The sequence below is a fragment of the Centruroides sculpturatus genome, unplaced genomic scaffold, assembly GCF_000671375.1.
Source record: "Centruroides sculpturatus isolate CEXI.00-Female unplaced genomic scaffold, Cexi_2.0 scaffold381, whole genome shotgun sequence".
In the NCBI taxonomy this organism is placed as follows: domain Eukaryota; kingdom Metazoa; phylum Arthropoda; class Arachnida; order Scorpiones; family Buthidae; genus Centruroides; species Centruroides sculpturatus.
The window spans coordinates 338,663-359,206 of record NW_019384670.1 but is presented as its reverse complement, the minus strand read 5'-3'; the positions used below and the strand labels follow the sequence as shown (position 1 = coordinate 359,206).

General features: G+C 26.4%; 1 protein-coding gene and 1 long non-coding RNA gene across 2 annotated transcripts in view; both read left to right on the top strand.

Annotated features, from left to right (window-relative positions):
- The window catches only part of LOC111626691 (ankyrin-3-like), a 173,100-nt gene that overhangs the window by 135,253 nt on the left and 17,303 nt on the right, over nucleotides 1–20,544 (top strand). Inside the window, exons 19-23 of the mRNA XM_023370173.1 lie at nucleotides 4,254–4,346; nucleotides 6,978–7,121; nucleotides 12,140–12,260; nucleotides 16,351–16,368; nucleotides 18,138–18,362. Of these exons, the coding sequence (XP_023225941.1) occupies nucleotides 4,254–4,346; nucleotides 6,978–7,121; nucleotides 12,140–12,260; nucleotides 16,351–16,368; nucleotides 18,138–18,362 (601 nt within the window). The remainder of the gene's footprint in view (nucleotides 1–4,253; nucleotides 4,347–6,977; nucleotides 7,122–12,139; nucleotides 12,261–16,350; nucleotides 16,369–18,137; nucleotides 18,363–20,544) is intronic.
- Nucleotides 48–384, top strand: LOC111626692. The gene is made up of 2 exons (XR_002756915.1): nucleotides 48–221; nucleotides 298–384. It is a non-coding gene; the product is annotated as an uncharacterized LOC111626692 (long non-coding RNA).

Genomic DNA, 20,544 nt, shown 5'->3' with positions numbered 1-20,544 from the left:
GGATCAGTCGACGAGGTGGCAAAAAAAGACTTTTGAAATTTGTAAGTTTTAGTTTTTTAAAATCTGCAGAGTTTATCTTGTTTATGTGATAAAATGTAGAAAAGGTTTTGTTTTTAACCTGTATAGTTAAAATTGTGATAAAAAATTGATATTGAAAATGTTAAAAAAACCTAAGTGTAGTCTGATTTCTACTGTATGTGCAGTGTCCATGCTGAAATGAGGTATGGTTTACAAAGAATTTATGTGAGTTTTTTGGTTTTTATTTGTGTCCTGTTAAACATTTTTATATATATTTAGTTAGCTGAAGAGGGGCTGATGCCCGAAACGTTGATGTATGGAAAAAACGTTCTAACTAAATAAAAGATTCAACTAGCCCAGTGTTGAGAAAAACGTCACTTCATTGTGCCTGTACACAATAATCAAATTTTCTGTAACAGCTAAATTTACTTAAAAATTAAATTATGAATTATGTTATTGATATTTATTGAATTGTTATTACTGTTATAAATTGTTTTTAAAGTTTAATTATAATTCAGTGTTTATTTTATTTATCCTAATTTTTTATAATTTATATTCAATGTTCTAATTCATTATTTTTATGGTGTATATTATGTGAATCAGTTTATTATTAATATTTGCAATGTTACTAATTTGATAGAAATGTTCTTATTTTTAATATGTAAATTATTTTTTCCTCATTGGGCTACAATTTGATAAAATTGTAGACCTATAAATTCCCACTGTTGTCCATCTGTGTCTTTCCTTAATCGCAAGAAAGAACAGATGAAAGACAAGACCAGATATGGAAATCTTAGATGCAGGAGGCCCCAATTAACTATATATGAACTTCTGATGCGAATTGGAAGTCATGTTATTTTAATTCAAAAATTTTCCCCTGAAAGGAGTTAGATAGATGACTGGCATGACTCTAATGTTAAAGGAAAAGTATGATGTACAGGGGCAAGACACTACAGTAATCATTTGAGATGGAGAGCATATATATTTTAAATTAAATAAATTAAAAATGTGATTAAAAATTGTAACCTGGCATTGTGACAATGTCACAATAAATAATTGCTCATTTAATTGCTTAATATATTGTAATAATATATTTTTATTATAATATATTAAGAATGCATTTACAGTATATTAGAATATACAATAAGAATATCAGTATTCTTCTTCTTTTTTTTTTTGAATATAATTTTTATATTCTCTAAGTTTGCAAATCCTCTTGATGGGAAAAGTAGATTTTTATTTTCTTTAATTTACAATCGATATGCATTCAGGCTCTATGCCGCTCTTCAGTCCTTATTTTATTATGTATATCAGTAAAAAATATTTATATCACTAAATAATATAATCTTAATAGCCTAATAAATAATAATAATAAATAAAATAATATAATATAAATATCACTAAAAATATATTTATAATGACTACTGGAATAACTAATTATTAAAAACATGGGGTAGAACAAGTAAAACTGTAAAAATAAAAATATTTTGGTTAAAATGTAGAAACAATTTAACTAAAATCTTCTCACTTGAGTACTGGAAATATATAAATTAAAACTCCAAAACCTTTAAACGTCCAGTAGTAATCAATTTAATAACAAACAAACGTTTTTGACCGTACTCTCGGTCTTCATCAGGCTTAAAATCTGTTAGATTCGAAACAATTTAAATATATAAAATTACTTGTCCTGTCTGTCTGACTGACTGTGTGAGTGATTGACTGATTGATTCATCATTGACCAGAGCAAACCGCTGAACCTAAAGAGGTGAAATTTGGTACACAGGAAACATCATGAAAGTGCACACTAAGAAGGGATTTTTCGAAATTCCCTCACGAGGGGGGAGAGGAAAAGGATTGAGGCTTAATCTGAAGAATGGCTTCTACTGTACTATTTTAGATGCACTTTTTTGTTTTCAACTATGTTTAGTTTTCGTTGAGTACTTAGGTGTAGTAAATTGATAACATTTCAGACATTGTTATAAAAATTTTTATATTTTTTGATTTTTTAACCAAATGTTTGAACTATTTTAAATTCCAATTTGTTATTGCATATTGGTTTGATTATAGAACGATTGTGAACCAGCTTGCAATGGTTTTGATTGAATGCCTGAAGAAGAGCCCAGAAGGGGAGTCAAAAACGTTTGCATTTTAAAAACGAATGTTGCTCTGGTTAATTGGTTAAAAGTAAGAAGATTTATTTTCAACCTGGTGTGTTAGAAAGTTATATAGAACAATTGTAAACATTCCAGAAAATTGATCAAATTGAAAATAGTTCGTTTGATTCTCAGCAATTCTCATCATTCTCAGCGGTAGGTGTTATATAACAATTACTATGGTTGTTGAAATACTGCATATAAATAGGGTTTGCTTGCAAAATTTGCACGTGCGAAGTTGTGGGTAACAGTTAGTTGACTAATAAAGGTAGTAAAATTGTAATAACTTTAAAACCAATAGAAACCAAAGATTTTTAACCAGGTATTTTTATTTTTACTGATATACTTAATAAAATAAGGACAGAAGAGGGGAATAATGCCCAAAATACATATCTGTTGTAAAGTATAGAAAATAAAAATATTTTTCCATCAAGAGGAGTGTTCCTGTATGATTTGGTCTCAATAGCAATTTTATGCTAAGTTCCAAAGTATATACAACTAATTGAGAGAACAGCAAGCGATCAAGTACTAAAAACAATTTGAAAAATTTATTTAAAGTATCAATAAAATGAATAGCAAGCAAAATATACATAATTGTTTTAAATATGACTTAAAATAAAAATCAGTAAGATTATTTTAAAAATTGATAGTTTAAAATTTATATTTTGATATTTGTTAAAAAATTAATTTTTAAATATACTTAGGTATATCAGATAAAAATTTCCATGCAACAATTTTTTTTTTAAATTACTGTTACTTAAAAATTAAAAACAATAAAGTTTCATGTTTCTTATTTTATTATTCCATTAATCTGTTCTATATATTATTTAACACACTAAAAGAGAGGGAAAAAATTTAAAAAAGTTTTATAAATATTCAATATTACAAAAAATTTATGAAACATATTTCTTTTTTCTGTTTCTTCAGAATTAAATATTAATATAGATATTATCTTTGCTTGTACTACAAAAATTAAAAATATACAGTACATACATATGTATATAATGTATGTATGTTTATATTTATTTGTTTATTTAATTTATAATAAAGTACTTATGTTTTATGTAAATAAGTAGTTTACAGTAAGGATTGTCAATAAATTACCATTTGTCAATATATGAATTTTGTTAAATAATGTTTAATTTTAAGGCTATCTTAATGAACAGGTTTTATTTAAATAGTTAAATTTATTACTTTATTTAGTATTAAAATTTGCATGTTAATTCTTTTACTGTTCTGTCTATGAAATATGTATGCATTAATAATCTTTTATTTTTCAAAATTAATTTTATAACGGCATATTTCTGATGAATATTGTATATTATATTCTTATTTATTAAAAATTTTATTTGTTATGCTACATATGCACTTGACATCATTTTGCATGGCAGCTTTACAGAAAATTAATATATTCATAAAAAAATTTTAAATGAAGATTGGAATGATTTTGTTCATGCTTTAAATGTATTTTGAAAAAATACATACATGTAATAGCATGGCTTTGATTGGTAACAAAGTTTTAATCCTACTCTACAAATCTGCTTTTTTGCACAAACTTGATAATATGCACATTTGACAACATTTTCATACTACAGTTAAATATATTTCACAATAACTCTATTAAATATAAATATTTCAGTTTCTATATAAAAGGCATGAATGAACATTTCATTACATTATACTATTTTTCAATTTTGTTTTAATAATTTGTACTATTGCTTGAATGGTTTTAAAACCTTCCCAAATTAAAATATTTATCTTAATAATTATTACTAAATAATTGTTATCATACAAATAATAATAATAAGTTAATTAACATATTTCATAAATCTTTAAATTAAAAAAACAAAAATGTTTTTTTTTTAAAATTAACTAACTAATATGACATTTATTCACTTAATATTTGACATCTAAATTAAATTCTAAGTTAAATTTTAATCTAATTAAGAATAAGTAATGTAGGAAAATTTTAATGTCAAGAAATAATAGCAATAAAATGTATATAAATAATGTAATAAAAAATGGGTGGCTAAAAAAGAAAATATTTAGCCTGATAGTTTAATATTCATGCTCCTGGTGCAGGTGACGATTTTGAAGATTCTGCTCTGTTTGGAAAACCAACTCATGCCACCCATGTGTATCTTCCTTATTATGAGGGTCAAAAGATGCAGATGAGTAAGTTCTTGAAAATGCCCCTCTATTTAGACCATATTCTATGCATGTTTCCATTTAACCTTTTGTTATAATATTTCAAATCTTCATAACAGAATTTTATAATAAATTCATTCGTTGATTGAAAATGGTTCTTTTAAAATTATTAGTGCAATAGATTATGTATATGGCAGTTTAGGATGATATAAATTTGATGCCATAAGTAGATGTTTTTCTATGAAAACAGTGTGTGGATTAATATTGGCTTACTAAATTTATTTATTATTATTATTATTATTATTATTTNTCTATATAAAAGGCATGAATGAACATTTCATTACATTATACTATTTTTCAATTTTGTTTTAATAATTTGTACTATTGCTTGAATGGTTTTAAAACCTTCCCAAATTAAAATATTTATCTTAATAATTATTACTAAATAATTGTTATCATACAAATAATAATAATAAGTTAATTAACATATTTCATAAATCTTTAAATTAAAAAAACAAAAATGTTTTTTTTTTAAAATTAACTAACTAATATGACATTTATTCACTTAATATTTGACATCTAAATTAAATTCTAAGTTAAATTTTAATCTAATTAAGAATAAGTAATGTAGGAAAATTTTAATGTCAAGAAATAATAGCAATAAAATGTATATAAATAATGTAATAAAAAATGGGTGGCTAAAAAAGAAAATATTTAGCCTGATAGTTTAATATTCATGCTCCTGGTGCAGGTGACGATTTTGAAGATTCTGCTCTGTTTGGAAAACCAACTCATGCCACCCATGTGTATCTTCCTTATTATGAGGGTCAAAAGATGCAGATGAGTAAGTTCTTGAAAATGCCCCTCTATTTAGACCATATTCTATGCATGTTTCCATTTAACCTTTTGTTATAATATTTCAAATCTTCATAACAGAATTTTATAATAAATTCATTCATATTCATTAATAAAATATACTAATTTTTTAGATATCTTTTAATTCTTTATTTAAAAAATTAAACTTTATAAAATCTATTTTAAATAATTTTCTTTCATAACCGAATATTAGATACAGTATACCAGATTGCTATCTGTTTTTGTTTTATTTCTTAAATATTTCTATTTATATTTTAATTTTATTCTTTCAAATATCAAATTCTTTGCTTTTTGAAAAATTAATTTTAAAAATAATGAAAAATATTGTAAATGTTTAAAAATGTTTAGTTTAAAGTAAGGATTAATTATAGTTACATATTAATAGTTAATTAATTTTTGTATTTTATTAAATAATACTAGATCAAATCATACATTTATTTATTCTTAAATTAATTATTATAAAGTAGAAAAATATATTAGTATTTAATATTATAAAACAGATGTTAACTTCTTTTTTTCTTCTTTATTTAGGTATTTCCTTCCAATTATCTCTTCCATTTATTCTTAGCCTAGATTGATTTACATTTAATCTTTTTTTTTTCATAGATTTGTTATGCCTTTAAATCATTTGACTTTTTTGTTTTGTGGGTGTTTGGGAATAATTCTTCATTTAATTCTTTTTGCGAATGGATTATATGAACTTCTCAAATATATACTTCATGCTTGTATCCAGTTTCTTGTCTATGGAGTTGTTATTTGCCACTGTAAATTATCTTCTTTGAATGTTAACTGACTGAGATTACATTTTATTTTTATTTTTTTAGGACTGAAAAATCATTCATAATGCTTTTTATTCTATGGAAAAAATAAACAGCTCTTAATGCAATGTAAAATGAATGCATTTTTATTTTTAGAAAATAAAACATTATAAACAAGTTTTCAAAACTACAAAGAAAAATATTATTACCTCAGTGAGCTTACATTGAAAGAAAATAATTTCCAATTGCAAAAGTTATTTCTTTAGACAAGAAATTAAGTAGAAGACTGAAGAATTTGTNAAATAGAAATTACAAAAGTGCATTTATATACTGAAGATAAACAGGGAATGCCAATGTTTATAACAAAATGCATTTGTAGATTAAGGGATTCCTCTAAACTTAGTTGTGTATCGTTAGTATTATGAAAAAAGTTTAGTTCTTTATACGTAAGAATCAAAACAATTCAGCAGCAGATTGAGACAAAATCTAAATGATAAATTTCATTTAAAAAATTAAATCAATGCCATTAAAATAATTGATATAATAGAGATCGGTTTACTTTTAAAAGAATTTAAAATAATTTAGTTTGATTAGAGTAAAAAATTAATAAATCCCGTAGAAACTAATATAAATCAATTTCAAAAAAAAAAATTTCTAATAACAATCCAAAAAGTTGGAAAGGTATAATCTGCAAAATGTAACAGCATTAATGCCAATTTTCAAAACTTTAGATTCATGGAATTTTAACATATAAAGTAAAATACAGGCCAACATATACAGACAAATGCATACATACATATATACAGAATTTTGTTTAAATATTTTGATTTTCAAATCAGGGGATCTTAAAACATAGAGAAATGAAAATACAGTATAGTAATTTTAACAGCCGGGAAAGATATAATAGTTTCAAAAGAGATAGAAACAACTCAGTTTCAAACAAATAAAAATGAATTAAGTTTCATAAAAATCAAAATTAAGAGAAAAATCTAAATATAAAGTTTATGTTATAATATTTAATTAGGTGATGATGCTAATCTTGGTGATCAGACCTTCCATTATTTGACTGTTGATGAAATTCAGTCATTGGGAGATGATTCACTCCCAATTGATGTCACAAGAGATGAAAAAGGAATTGATTCAATGATTATAGGGAAAGATTCTAAAGGTAATTATTAAATGTTCATTGCAGTTTAATTTTTATGATATTGTGCATTATTTGTTCAAATATTTTCAACAAAGTAGCATTATGTAGCAAAAGTTAAAAAATATTAAGCATAAAATTTAGTTATATAATTAACTAATAAATATTAAATTCTCAAGAACTGCTATATATTATCTAAAAACACATCAATACACCAAGCCAGTTAAACAAACAACAAAAATATTTAATACAGTGGTACCTCAGGATACGAAATTAATTCATTTTGAAACTGAAATCGTATCATGAAAATGTCGTAAGGTGAATCATTTTTCCCCATACGATTTCATGTAAAACCAAATAATTTGTTTCAACACGAAAAACACACTCAAATTAAAGCTAAGTAGTACATTAAAAAAATAACTATAGTAAGGAAAACACTGAAAAATGCATTTTGTAGTTTTTTTTTTCTAAATTTTTTATTCACTGCTTTTTGCTGTCTTTCCTTCACTTCCACCAGCACTTTCACTGGATAGAGGTTGCTTGGTAAAATATTTATCCAAAGAGGTTTGGCTTTGCCTACTTTTTAAAATGTTTCTAAAATGACTTAGGCAAATGTCATTAAGATAAATGACTTCCAACAACTTAACACTGCGTTGAATAATAACAATCCACGAAAAACCTTTTTACGAGTGTTGTGTTACTAGTAAATTCCACAAGTACTTTCGACCCCACCAAGGTCTGCTTCAGGTGGTGACTGGCCGTGTTTCGACCCGACCGTCGTAATGATGTTGCCAACGATGTAAATAAATAAATGTGTGCGTCAGGTTTCATCCCTCCGAGTGACACTGTTCAAATTCCTCGAACAAATACTTCCACGCCTGTGCAAGCGTTTCCCCATCCTTGTAGTTGATGCAGTTGCCCTCCCTGATAGCTTTATGAATCTCCCAGGCCTCCAGGTGATGGATGTGATCTGCGCGGAATGCTTATCTGATAAGTCTGGTGTTCCGGAAGTCCGCCCTTATTTCAGGGTCGGTGATGTAGGTTGATAAGGCGGTGGTGTGTCTTTTATGTTTAATATCAGCTTGGTGTTCACGTATTCATTTCTGTGTTGACCGGATGGTGGAGCCAATATAAACTAAGTCCCTATTGAATCTGTCGTCCTGGATGGGGATGGAGTAAACACCTGGGGCCCTGGTGAGATTCATTGCGTCTTTGGCATTGCGCAGCAGGTTGTAAAGCGTGCCGGTTCTTAAGTACACGATTTTGGTGCGGCCGTTGCTAGCGATCTCCCTATATAGGGGGTCTAAATGCTGGTTGAACCGGACAACCGCGCGTCTAGCGTTCCTATCTGGTTGTCAGTTGTCGTCCTGCAATGGTAGGGGGCAGTCCCTGAGGGGGGCGGCGGGCGCATGCACGTGCTAAACCACGGACCATGGTTTTACTGTAACCATGTTCAACGACAATTTTTTCTATGTGACGGATCTCCAACCTCTGATCTCTGACACAACACTCGTAAAAAGGTTTTTCGTGGATTGCAAATGTCATTACTCCAGCAATACAGCCAGTGTGAACTTTTTTGGGATGTTTCTTTCCAATAAAATCAGTCACTTTCTGATAATACCTTGAGATTTCCTTTATCGAGCGAAATCCTTCGACGACGAAGCAAACACATGGACTGAGACCAATAAACAGAAGTGAATAAAAAATGGCACTGCAAACTAATGTAACGTCGTATGATGAGGTTTTGTTCGTACCGTGAAGCAAAATTATGTTCGAACTTCATGACATATCCTGAAAATTTTGTATGCTGGGGCGTTCGTATCCCGAGGTACCACTGTAAAACAAATGTTTTCTTTTGTATCAATTGGACATCTTCAGGTTACATAAGCCTATTAAAGAGCAGAATACCAAATCAAATATAGAACTCAAATTGAATTTTTAAACAGTTGAGCTTCAGGCATGCACCCTAAGCAGAAAATGTACATCATAAAGAAAAAACATCATATAAGTAATAAAATAAGAATATTTTGATTAATTTGAAGATGTCTGATTGATATGGACAAAAGCATTCATTATATTAAATATTTTTGTTCTTTGTTTAACTGCTTTGGTGTACTGGTGTAATTTTAACTAATAAAGTTAATTATATAGTTAATAAATACACACTGTCTTTCAGCATTAATTTGGTTTAATCCAAATGTACACAAGTACTTTCAACATTTTATAAATGTTGTCTTCAGGTGAAATATCTTCCTACAACTTTATTCACCAAGAATAAAAATAATAATTTAGTATTTGCACATCCTTCCATATCATATTTAAGGATCAGTCATAGTATGAAATATTCTCAGTTTCAAAAAAATATGAGCTAATACTTCCCATCAAATTGAACTGCAGTTGTCTCTGCATAGAATTATCTATAATGATAGAGATAAGTTTTCTGATCTAGAAAATCAGATGTCTATATGATCTCCGTGCAAGATTTGAGCTCTGGTTTAAAAATTTTTTATATAGGGGCCAGCTACAACCAGAAAGTTGCTGAATTGTTTTGAACACCAAGACGATATCTTAATTAATCGCATTAATCAATGGATACTTGTACTGCATATAAATGTTGCAATTCAGATTACATAACTGAAATGCAATTGTTGTATTTTGCTTTTAAGAGAGTTTTTACTGTTTCTGATTTTATAAGTTTTGATATTCTATTATATGTTTAGTGTTTATTTTTTAAATTTTCATATATTGTATTTATAATTTTTATTGAAAAATATAAATTATATGAATTTTTAATAAGCAATTTATTATGAAATATAATATAATAAAATCACAGTTGATATTTTATAAATCTGAAGACTTAAAGGTAATGCTAGCAATTATTAAGGATGAAAACAAGTAAAGAATATTAGGAAAGACCGGTAACAACATTACCAGCTTTTTTTAAGTCTATAAAATGGTAACAAAATTATTACTTATATTTATAAAACTTGTAAAAGGAACTGGTGTTTAAGTAGAATATGTTAATTAAATTAATAAAATTATATTAAATTATACAGAAATTATGTATTTCTGTGATCGTGTCTTCCTTTTTTTGTTTGTTTCTTCACTACTAGGTGCATAAATAGACACAAGGCATTTTACATCATCTTTATTGATCTTCTATTGGCCGATATGTGTTTCGGGCAAGGCCCCTCATCTGTCGCCCGAAACATGTATCGGCCAATAGAAGATCAATAAAGATGATGTAAAATGCCTTGTGTCTATTTATGCACCTAGTAGTGAAGAAACAAACAAAATTATATATGTTTTATAAATAAAACAAAATAAATTCCAAAAATTTTTATATTAATTTTAAAATAAAAATGTTAAAAAATGGCTTTGTTCATATTTAAACATAAATATTATAATTGGTGTTTTTAAAGAAAGGGCACAAGTTGCATGTTTTCTGTGCATCACATTAGAAACAAAAAACCCAGTAATGATTATATAACTTTCCTGGCAAAAAAATACTTGTTTAAGAAACACAAAGACACATCAGCATAAAATTAAAATTGTGTGCTGCCATCTTTTATATGTTACTAAAAACTTTTATACTATTACTTGTTATAAAGGGACAAAATAATCTTAATTTTGAAGATAGAAATGAGTTTGTAAAACTTTGTAAATGCCTTATTGGGTAAAATTTTCATTAAGTCCAATCACATTCAAGACTTGACATACAATCCTCTGTTTTCATACCCCTCAATTTTTAACCAAAATTTAATAGCATCAGTGCCCCTTGAATTCAAATTATCATACCAAAATTCATTTCTCAATGTTTATCCCATACTGAAATATTAAACAAAATAAATTTGAACATATGAACAACACAGACACTTCAGTAATTCATTTTTTTTAGGTTTGTGGAAGCTTGACATCTCAAAATGTCAAGATTCCAAAAGCTCAGAAGGTCGAATGTAACACAGTTGCAATATTATGTTGTAACAGCAAGGAAAGTAAAAATTTAAGACAATAACAATATTTTTCTATGTTATTTTATAACAGCTGGAAAAGTAAAACTTAAATTATTCTGAGCTTTATGCAGTTTATCTAATATATTAGTCAGTTAACTGGTTATATTGATATGAAAATTTTAAAGAATTGCAAAATAGTTTTGTGTTTGTTGTTTTGAATAAATATACATTTTTTTCATTGTTATGAACATTTCATGTTTAGAGATATTCTGAAAATGGAATTAGAGAAGGTTTATTTGAAAATAACAAAATTATTATTTTGTGTTCATCAATACCTTGAGATTTCCTTTATCGAGCGAAATCCTTCGACGACGAAGCAAACACATGGACTGAGACCAATAAACAGAAGTGAATAAAAAATGGCANTATGAACAACACAGACACTTCAGTAATTCATTTTTTTTAGGTTTGTGGAAGCTTGACATCTCAAAATGTCAAGATTCCAAAAGCTCAGAAGGTCGAATGTAACACAGTTGCAATATTATGTTGTAACAGCAAGGAAAGTAAAAATTTAAGACAATAACAATATTTTTCTATGTTATTTTATAACAGCTGGAAAAGTAAAACTTAAATTATTCTGAGCTTTATGCAGTTTATCTAATATATTAGTCAGTTAACTGGTTATATTGATATGAAAATTTTAAAGAATTGCAAAATAGTTTTGTGTTTGTTGTTTTGAATAAATATACATTTTTTTCATTGTTATGAACATTTCATGTTTAGAGATATTCTGAAAATGGAATCAGAGAAGGTTTATTTGAAAATAACAAAATTATTATTTTGTGTTCATCTCTGAAGATTTTTCTTATGCAGTAAATATATTAATTCAAATTAGCATATGATATATTAATTTGTTTAATGCCAAAAAGCTTTGGAAAGAAATAATTTATGATTTTTATTGCTTAAAAAATTCTCACTGTAAATAAATCTACTTTTTTCAATGGTAATAAAAAAAATGAATTTAAGAAAAGTAACATTCATAGGATATTTTATGCAATATTTTCATACATTTATTTATTTTTATTTCAGCTCCACTAATAGTTGAAGAAGATCAAATTTCTCCTGCACATGTAGCACATTTAGAAACTGTATTTGCAGGTTCATATGTTCCAGATAATGTTGATATTGCTAAGGCACCAGTCCATGCTGGGTATGTATAAAATACTGTATATAATTTCAAATTTATTTTTATTGTCTTAGTTTAAATTTGTTAGATGTTATTTGTAAATTGTAAATGTTTCAGCTTTTTTTTATTATGTTTTTGGTGTACTTTGCTTGATGTTTTTACTGTTATGTTTTTAATTTGAAATATTTTTATTGAATTATAGGAAATAAAATTTTGATTTATTTTCATAAAGTAAATTATGAAAATGAATTTATCATTTAAGTTTTTTTCATTTTAATTAAATATTCTTGTGTGATTTAGTTTATTTTGTTATATGTATTTATAGTGCATTAGTTTCCAAATTTAGTGATAAAATTGTACACCCTCAGCTATAAACAGAAATATAAATTAGAATGATAATTTTTTTAAGTAATCTGAAAATAAATATCAATTGTTAATTTTAATAGTATAAAAAATTGATTTTTATATTTTATAAAGTATGTAAACACATCTGATAAGATGTATGCTGCCTTTACTTAATAGTCTCTTAAAGTTATTAATTATACAGATTTGATGATACAATAAGTTTTTTTTTTCCTCTTTTTCTTCTTTACTATCATAACAATTTTGGATCCATTCCAGTCAGTTCTTGTGTTTTTTGAGACATTTCTTTTCTGTTGCTAAGTTACACTGTAAAGTTGTTTTTATATGAATGACTTCATTTTAAGAACAACTTAAAACCTCAAAACAAACACTTCAAAATTTTTAGAATTTAGAAATATGTAAGGATGAAGCATTTTTTGAGACTTCTCCTCTTCAGATTCCCAAGTATAATCTGTTCTTCAGGTAGAAGTGAGTCCACTCTCCTGACACAAAGTTGAGATAATACATCAAATGCTTCTTCAAACTTCTTTCTCCTTTCTTGAATTCTCTATTGATTCAAACTATGTTTTCCTTTTTTTCCTTTTTCCATGTCACACAGTAGTTAAACTGTTATTGAAATCATTTCTATCTTTAGAAAAATTGTCAGATGGTTTGTTAAGAAATTAAATCTATTCTCATTTTAGAGTGAAGAAACCTTAAATATCCTAAAGATGGAAATGCTTTCAATAACAGTTTTTAACTATTGCATTGTTGAATTTATGTAATTAGTAACTTTTTTAAAAGTTAAAGACCATGTAAAGAAGCACATGTGTATATAAATTTAATTACTTAATAGATACTTTTCAAGAGTAGTTTTTAATTACAGTAATACCTCGACTTACGCTACCCCAACTTACACGAACCCGGAGTTACGCGATTTTCAAATCTCGTCGATTTGTCTTTTGTTTGAGTGCCACGCAACCCTTGATTACTCACTCCCCCCACACTATTGTTCAGTTTATATGTTCAGACGTGTCGCGTGAAATCGACACATAACTACAATTTATTTTGTGTTATTTATTTCTGTGTTTGTTATATCTACGGAGACTTGAGAGACTATGTGGTGATTTCTTGTAACCGTGAACGAATCAAAAGACGAGATAAGATTAACGAGAACATTTATTAGCTTACATACATCCGGCTTGGATTTTACACAAATTGAAAAATTATATCCCGACTTACGCGAATTCGACTTATGCGGTTATCGCTCAGTTCCACCTATCGCGTAAGTTCGGGGTATTACTGTATACATTTAATTTTAATTAGTTTTTTAAGTTTTTTAATATATTAAAAATATGTATGATTCCTTACAGTTTTTAAGGGCTGCACTTTTGATGTCTACCTACATAAACTAGATTTATAATTTTTATAGCTATTGACACACAAGTGGACTTAGAATATTTTAATAAAAGTAGTCAGCAAAAATAATTTTTAAAATAAAATAAAATATTATAATGTGAAATTAATACAAAATGAACATAAATAAATAAACTTAAAATTATGTGATACTTAATTCTTTTTACTTTTATATTCTTAATGTTTTACTTTTTTGTTTTTATATTGTCTACTTGGATCTTATATTTATAAACAATATCCAAGTAGACATTATGTAATACTTAATATTAAAATGCAAATTTTCTAGTATTATATATGATATAATTCAAAATGCAAATTTGAACAAAGTCTAGATGAAGAATTGAAATTTTCAATAGTAAAAAAATCATTATGAATGTATTTTTCATTATATTGTTTTTTTGGGTATCATATGTGAAAAATGAATATCATTACGTTATATAAAATTCCATTCTCCCCATGCAATATGTCTTTATAACATTTTGATGATAATTTCATTTTTTTTTTCATTTATTATATGGAAACTGAAGCAATACAAAATAATATTTAATATATAATATAAAATTGTAGATTTTTCAGCATTGAATAAGTAACAATCTTTTACAAATACTAATAGTTAACAATATGTTAAGTTACTACTGTAACATTACACTAGTTCATCTGAACTATTGTTCAATTAGCATGCAAGAAACACTAAGTCCTTTGCAGTGATTGCATTAAAAGTTTTCGCACATTTTGATTAAAATTTATTGCATTAAAAAGCACAAATTGCATTAATTTTCAATAAGTTGGAACCATTCAATTCCAACTTCTGTGTAATGAGTGATATTTTGTATTCTTGAAGATGCTCTTTTTAGCTTAGCTTGATACATAAATCTATAAATTTTTTGTTTACTTAGGCAATGTTAAAGCAATATTCAATTCTTTCTCATCATATAGTACCTAGATGAACTGCAGGTTCAAATTTAGCTCACATATAAAAGTTATTATAGATAGTATTGATGAGGATATTATTTCTTCGTTCCTTACCTCATCCTACTTGATCCATTGTGAATTAGGTAATTGTCTAAATTGCAGTTAGCCTTGAGGAATTACTATACTGATGCATTGTAATAACAAATCTAAGTCAAATCCTTTACATTAAATTTTAGTGTAGTTAAAGTTTTATATATTTAAAATTATTATTGCAATTTTTAACAAAAAAATATTTCCAATAATTTAACATAATGATATAATATTTTATATGTATGATATCCACGAAATGATCAGATATGTAACATAACCACATTTAATGGTCAAAAATGGTGTCAAAAATGTTTTGTGTTTAAATAAAAACTAATTTGATATTAAATATTAGCCTCTTGGGATATATACATATGTATAACTTAAGGAGGAGATATTAACCCTGTATTATTAAGATAAGGCTTTCCATAAATATATTTTGCTAATAATTTTTTAAGATTTTCAGTTCTTTCAAATTGAAAATTTTAAGAAAAAAATGCCATAGTTACAAAATTTTTTCTGGAAAATTAAAATTTAGCTAGCAAATAAAATTTTATTTTATATCTGTCATACAGAATTTAATTTTGAATAAATTAATTTGATAAAAACAGTACTTTATCACATTTACTATTTTATTTTACACTAATCTAAGATTTTATGTAGCATTTTTGAATCTTAATCATGTAGGGTTAATATTTTTATTAAACTTCTGTGAAAATCAAAATAATAAATTGCAATTTACTGTTTTCTGAAAAAATTTTTATTACTCAATTTTTTTAGCAGAATTTATATCTTGCAGGTTTTTAAATATAAAAGTCATAAAAAAAGTAATATTAAATAGCAATTTATTTTGAATAAATTGTTATTTTATATTAAATATTTGACTATTTTTATATTTTAAGATTTTTAAAGTTATAATGAAACTTTATAATGAAAGTTTAAAAAAAATGTTGCAACTATGTTACTTTTTACATATAATGGAATTCAAGACATTTTAAATATAAGGAATGTTATTTAATACGCATTTTGATAATTGTTTGAAAACAAATTAATAGCATGTTTTAGTTAATACTAAATATAATAATAAATATATTATGAAATAAAAATAATTGCTTTTAAATTTAAGAAATTATATTTATTACAAATGCATGATTTCTTAATCGGATACAAATTTTATAATAGCTTAAGTTCTACAATCACAAATAATTTAATCTAATGTTAAATCTGCATGATAAATAATAAACTATTTAACTGTCAAAACCATAGTTTTATGTACCTGATCCCAGTGATTACCTGTTTATCATTAACATGTATCTTTCTACTTTTGCTGCCTTGTTCCACCTATGGACCTTTGTAGGAAGTTAAAGTGGAAGACGTAAGTTTCTCTGTTGCTTGTAAATATCTTTATAAATTGTTGCTTGTGTTGTCTCTTAGTGCAACTGAATTATTTTTCTGTGTAAAATCTGCTTGAATCAGTTATGCTAATTTGTAGATTAGTTCTGTATTAATGTGTTTAGATTAGTAGACTATTTTATTGTTATATTTTGATAATATTATTCTATATTTGTATGATCTTATCAACTTAAATAAAACAATATAATATGTAGCAGAACTATATAAAATGTATTTTTTAATAAATAAAATGAAAAAATTAAAAATTGTTTCTAACAAAATTTTTCAGATAAAAATGTAGACAGCTACATAAATACAAATTATTTATGTTACCTTTTAGAAATATTTATCTTTATTTTTATTAAATTTTTAATAAAAATAAAACATTATAGTTATCATGATCTTAGTTGTGAGTATTGCAATCTAAATTTACAATTAATCCTGTTTTTTGGAGAAATAAATTTCAAAGTTGTTTGAGTATGCATTTTATACATAAAATGAATTTGTGTGTGTTTTTTTTTATGTATTTACATAAATGTATATATGTGTACAGGCAATTTCATTACTCTTCAATTCTTAAAAAATATTTAAGGCATACAGAGTAGTAAAAATGTAAGTGTTTATTAATTATACATTTATAAATGTATAATTAATAAACACTTACATTTTTAATATGATTGTTTTAAATTATTTTAGTTTAATGTAATAATATGAATGAGCTCCCAAAAAAATTTATTTGAGAATTTATGAGTATCATAAGTTCATATTTCACATCTGCATCAATGCATAGCTCACATCCTACATAATTGTCCCATCACTAATATTTATATTAAAAAACAACTCTCTCTCTCTCTCTCTCTGTCATATTAGCTGAACTTATTATTTGGAACATTGAATCAAAAATTTTTAACTCCCTACTTGGTATTTGATACCCTCTCCTTTACCTACAATATATAGACAATGTCTTAAAGTTGCAGTTAGTATCAGTTGCAGTACCTAAGGTTATACATCTGCAAAATTCAAATACCTTGTTAACCACATAAAAAGAACACTTTTTTCACTAAACACTGTGCACAAAATAAGGACCTTACCTAAATACAACTTACAATACCATCCTTGGGGTTACTGTCATTAGTTATTACAGGCATATTCAGCATATTTGGGTTTATCATCCCATTGGCCCCCTATCCTATATTGCATATGCTTTTATGTTATGATAGAGATGAAGTGAACTTTCTGGAAAAATTAGGGGATACATAATTATACAACACTATCTCTTGGAGCTACTGCTAGAATGCTTTAATGATTAAGTGATTAATTGGATGATTATACAATTTTGATTCATCATTCATTGGATAACTTGATAATTGTTTCATCCTTAATTGCAAACAACTTTGAATATGTAATTTGTGTATTCATGCTTTAAAGATGATATCAGTTCATTAACTGGCTTAAATAATTAAAATATTTCTTGAAAAGAATTTAAAATAATTTTCAAAATTTTTCATATTGTAGTATTATATATTATCAAGTAATAAATAGATAAGAGTGAATTATTTAAAAAATTTTATTCTTCATATATTTTAAGAACATAAATAATTTATAGGTAAATTATTTATTTGTTTAAATTAAAAAAATTGAACAATAATTTTAAAAAATAGAAATTGTTCTGCTTGCATATTAATAAATTCATCTATAAACCTATAACAGAATTTCATTATTATAATTCTAGAAATTTTTTTACCTTTGCAGTTTCCTAGTTAGTTTCATGGTTGATGCAAGAGGAGGGGCTATGAGAGGTTGCAGACATTCAGGTGTACGAGTGATTATCCCTCCAAGAAAAGCTCCTATGCCAATGCGTATTACTTGTCGTTACTTAAGAAGAGAAAAATTGGCACATCCTCCACCTCTGATGGAAGGTGAAGCATGTGCTTCTCGTATTTTGGAAGTTGGTCCAGCTAGTGCAAAATTTTTAGGGTAAGGATTTTAAAACTGTTCATTTTCAAAGTTTTTCAAATTTTTGCTTATATTTGTTTTATTTCTTTTTAATACTTGTTATAAAAATGAAGATTGAATAGCATAATTTCTTGGCATTGTAACTGTGCATATTATGTGATATCTCTTTGGAATGCACTTCTTCAAATAACATTCTATGAAAAGGAATTCATAATGCTTTCCAGAAATAGAATTTCTTCAAGCTTTCATATTACAATGGTAAATACTTGAGGAATGCTTCTCAATGAAGTCTGAAACATTAGTGTATGATTGAAATACTCTACTGGGAAGAGGAATAACTTTTTTTAATTAACAAACTGTATCATTAAAAGCATTAGAAAAATACCAAATTGGCATCTTTTTGTGTACTTTAGCATAATAAACTCAGTAGTGGTTAACCTATGAAAAATATGTCTACATGTTCTTGATTAATATAGTTGCATTTTTCCTCTTGTTCTTACAACTTGTTGTTAAAAACTTTTTTATTGCTTAGTTCTCAAGATTTTTGACTGTTCTATTTAAAATGGGACAAAAATAGGACACTATATACTGTACATACATACATACATACATACATACATATATGGGTATGTACAGTACATGTATAGTGTATATTATATATATATATATATATGTATATTTTACTGTTGCTTTCCAAGTTGTTATATATAACAGGGAAAGTATGGCAATCTGCCAAAAAATGATTCCCCAAAACTTTTACATTTTTGGATTTCAGACAACATGTATTTTTGTGTGGCAATATTATCGCAACTAATCAGCATGCAACACCCATAATTCCAAGTATACATGACATCATATTTTTACCAATCATCCTTAGTACTACATACAACATGGTGTGGAAATTTTGAAAAGGAGCAAAAAAATGGCAAATATGATATGGTCTGAAACTGCTGTTGAAAAACTGTTGGAGGATATCAGATACTATCCTGTTCTTTATGACAAAAAGAGCTAAATTATAAAAACAAGATTTTAAGAAACAGAATGATTTTAAATAGTGGCAGGCAGATATTAGTATTAGTTATAGTGTAATAGTTTTGACCTTCACTTATGTCATCTTCACCTAATAGATTTTGTCAGCTTATATCATGTTATCCATCAATCAGACAAAAATAATGAATACACATAGTAATAAACATGTTATACAGTTAAGATTATTTTAAATAAGAATCATAATTTTATAACTGCAGTAGAGCATCGATTATCTGAATCAATTGGGGACTGGGGTTGTTCGGAAAATCTATATTTCGGATAACCGATTATGTACGAAAAAATATATTAACCTATCCCATGTTGAAATTTTTCTCCATTGTGTGTCGCTTTGCGTTGAATTTTTGTCGATGTTAAGCCTAACGAAGACTATTGTATCGTTAAAAATTATTTTTTTATTTTGTACAAACAAAATAAATACAGTAGAGTGTCGTTTATCCGAATCAATTGGGAACTGGGGTTGTTCGGATAACTTATTTTTCGGATAACCAGTTATGTACGAAAAAATATATTAATTTATCCCGTGTTGAAATTTTTTTCCGTTGCGTGTCGCTTTGCGTTGAATTTTCGTCGATGTTAAGCCTAACAAAGACTGTTGTATCGTTAAAAATTAATTTTTTATTTTGTACAAACAAAATAAACATATTGAAAAATATAAAAACAATAAAAAATTATACTTCAGAAGTTAATTTAGTATCAAAAACGTAAAATATTTGAGTAGCCGAAGACATAGCCAAAGATTACAGCGCCACAGCACTGGCAAAAATTTAAATTTGTCGACTGGAATTCCTTCGGATAACCGACGTTTCGGATAAACGACGCTCTACTGTATATTGAAAAATATAAAAGCAATAAAAAATTATACTTCAAAAGTTAATTTAGTATCAAAAATGTAAAATATTTGAGTAGCCCAAGACATAGCCAAAGATTGTAGCGCCACAGCACTGGCAAAAATTTAAATTTGCCGACTGGAATTCTTTCGGATAATTGTCTTTTGGATAAATGATGCTCTACTGTATTTACAAGATGATAAACACATGCTGCCACAACCTTCCTTTGTTCTTCTATTAGATGAACTTTCAAATTTCTGATCATCAGACAACATTTCATGACTCTCCACTAATGCACTTTCTATATGTAGACTTATTTCATATAT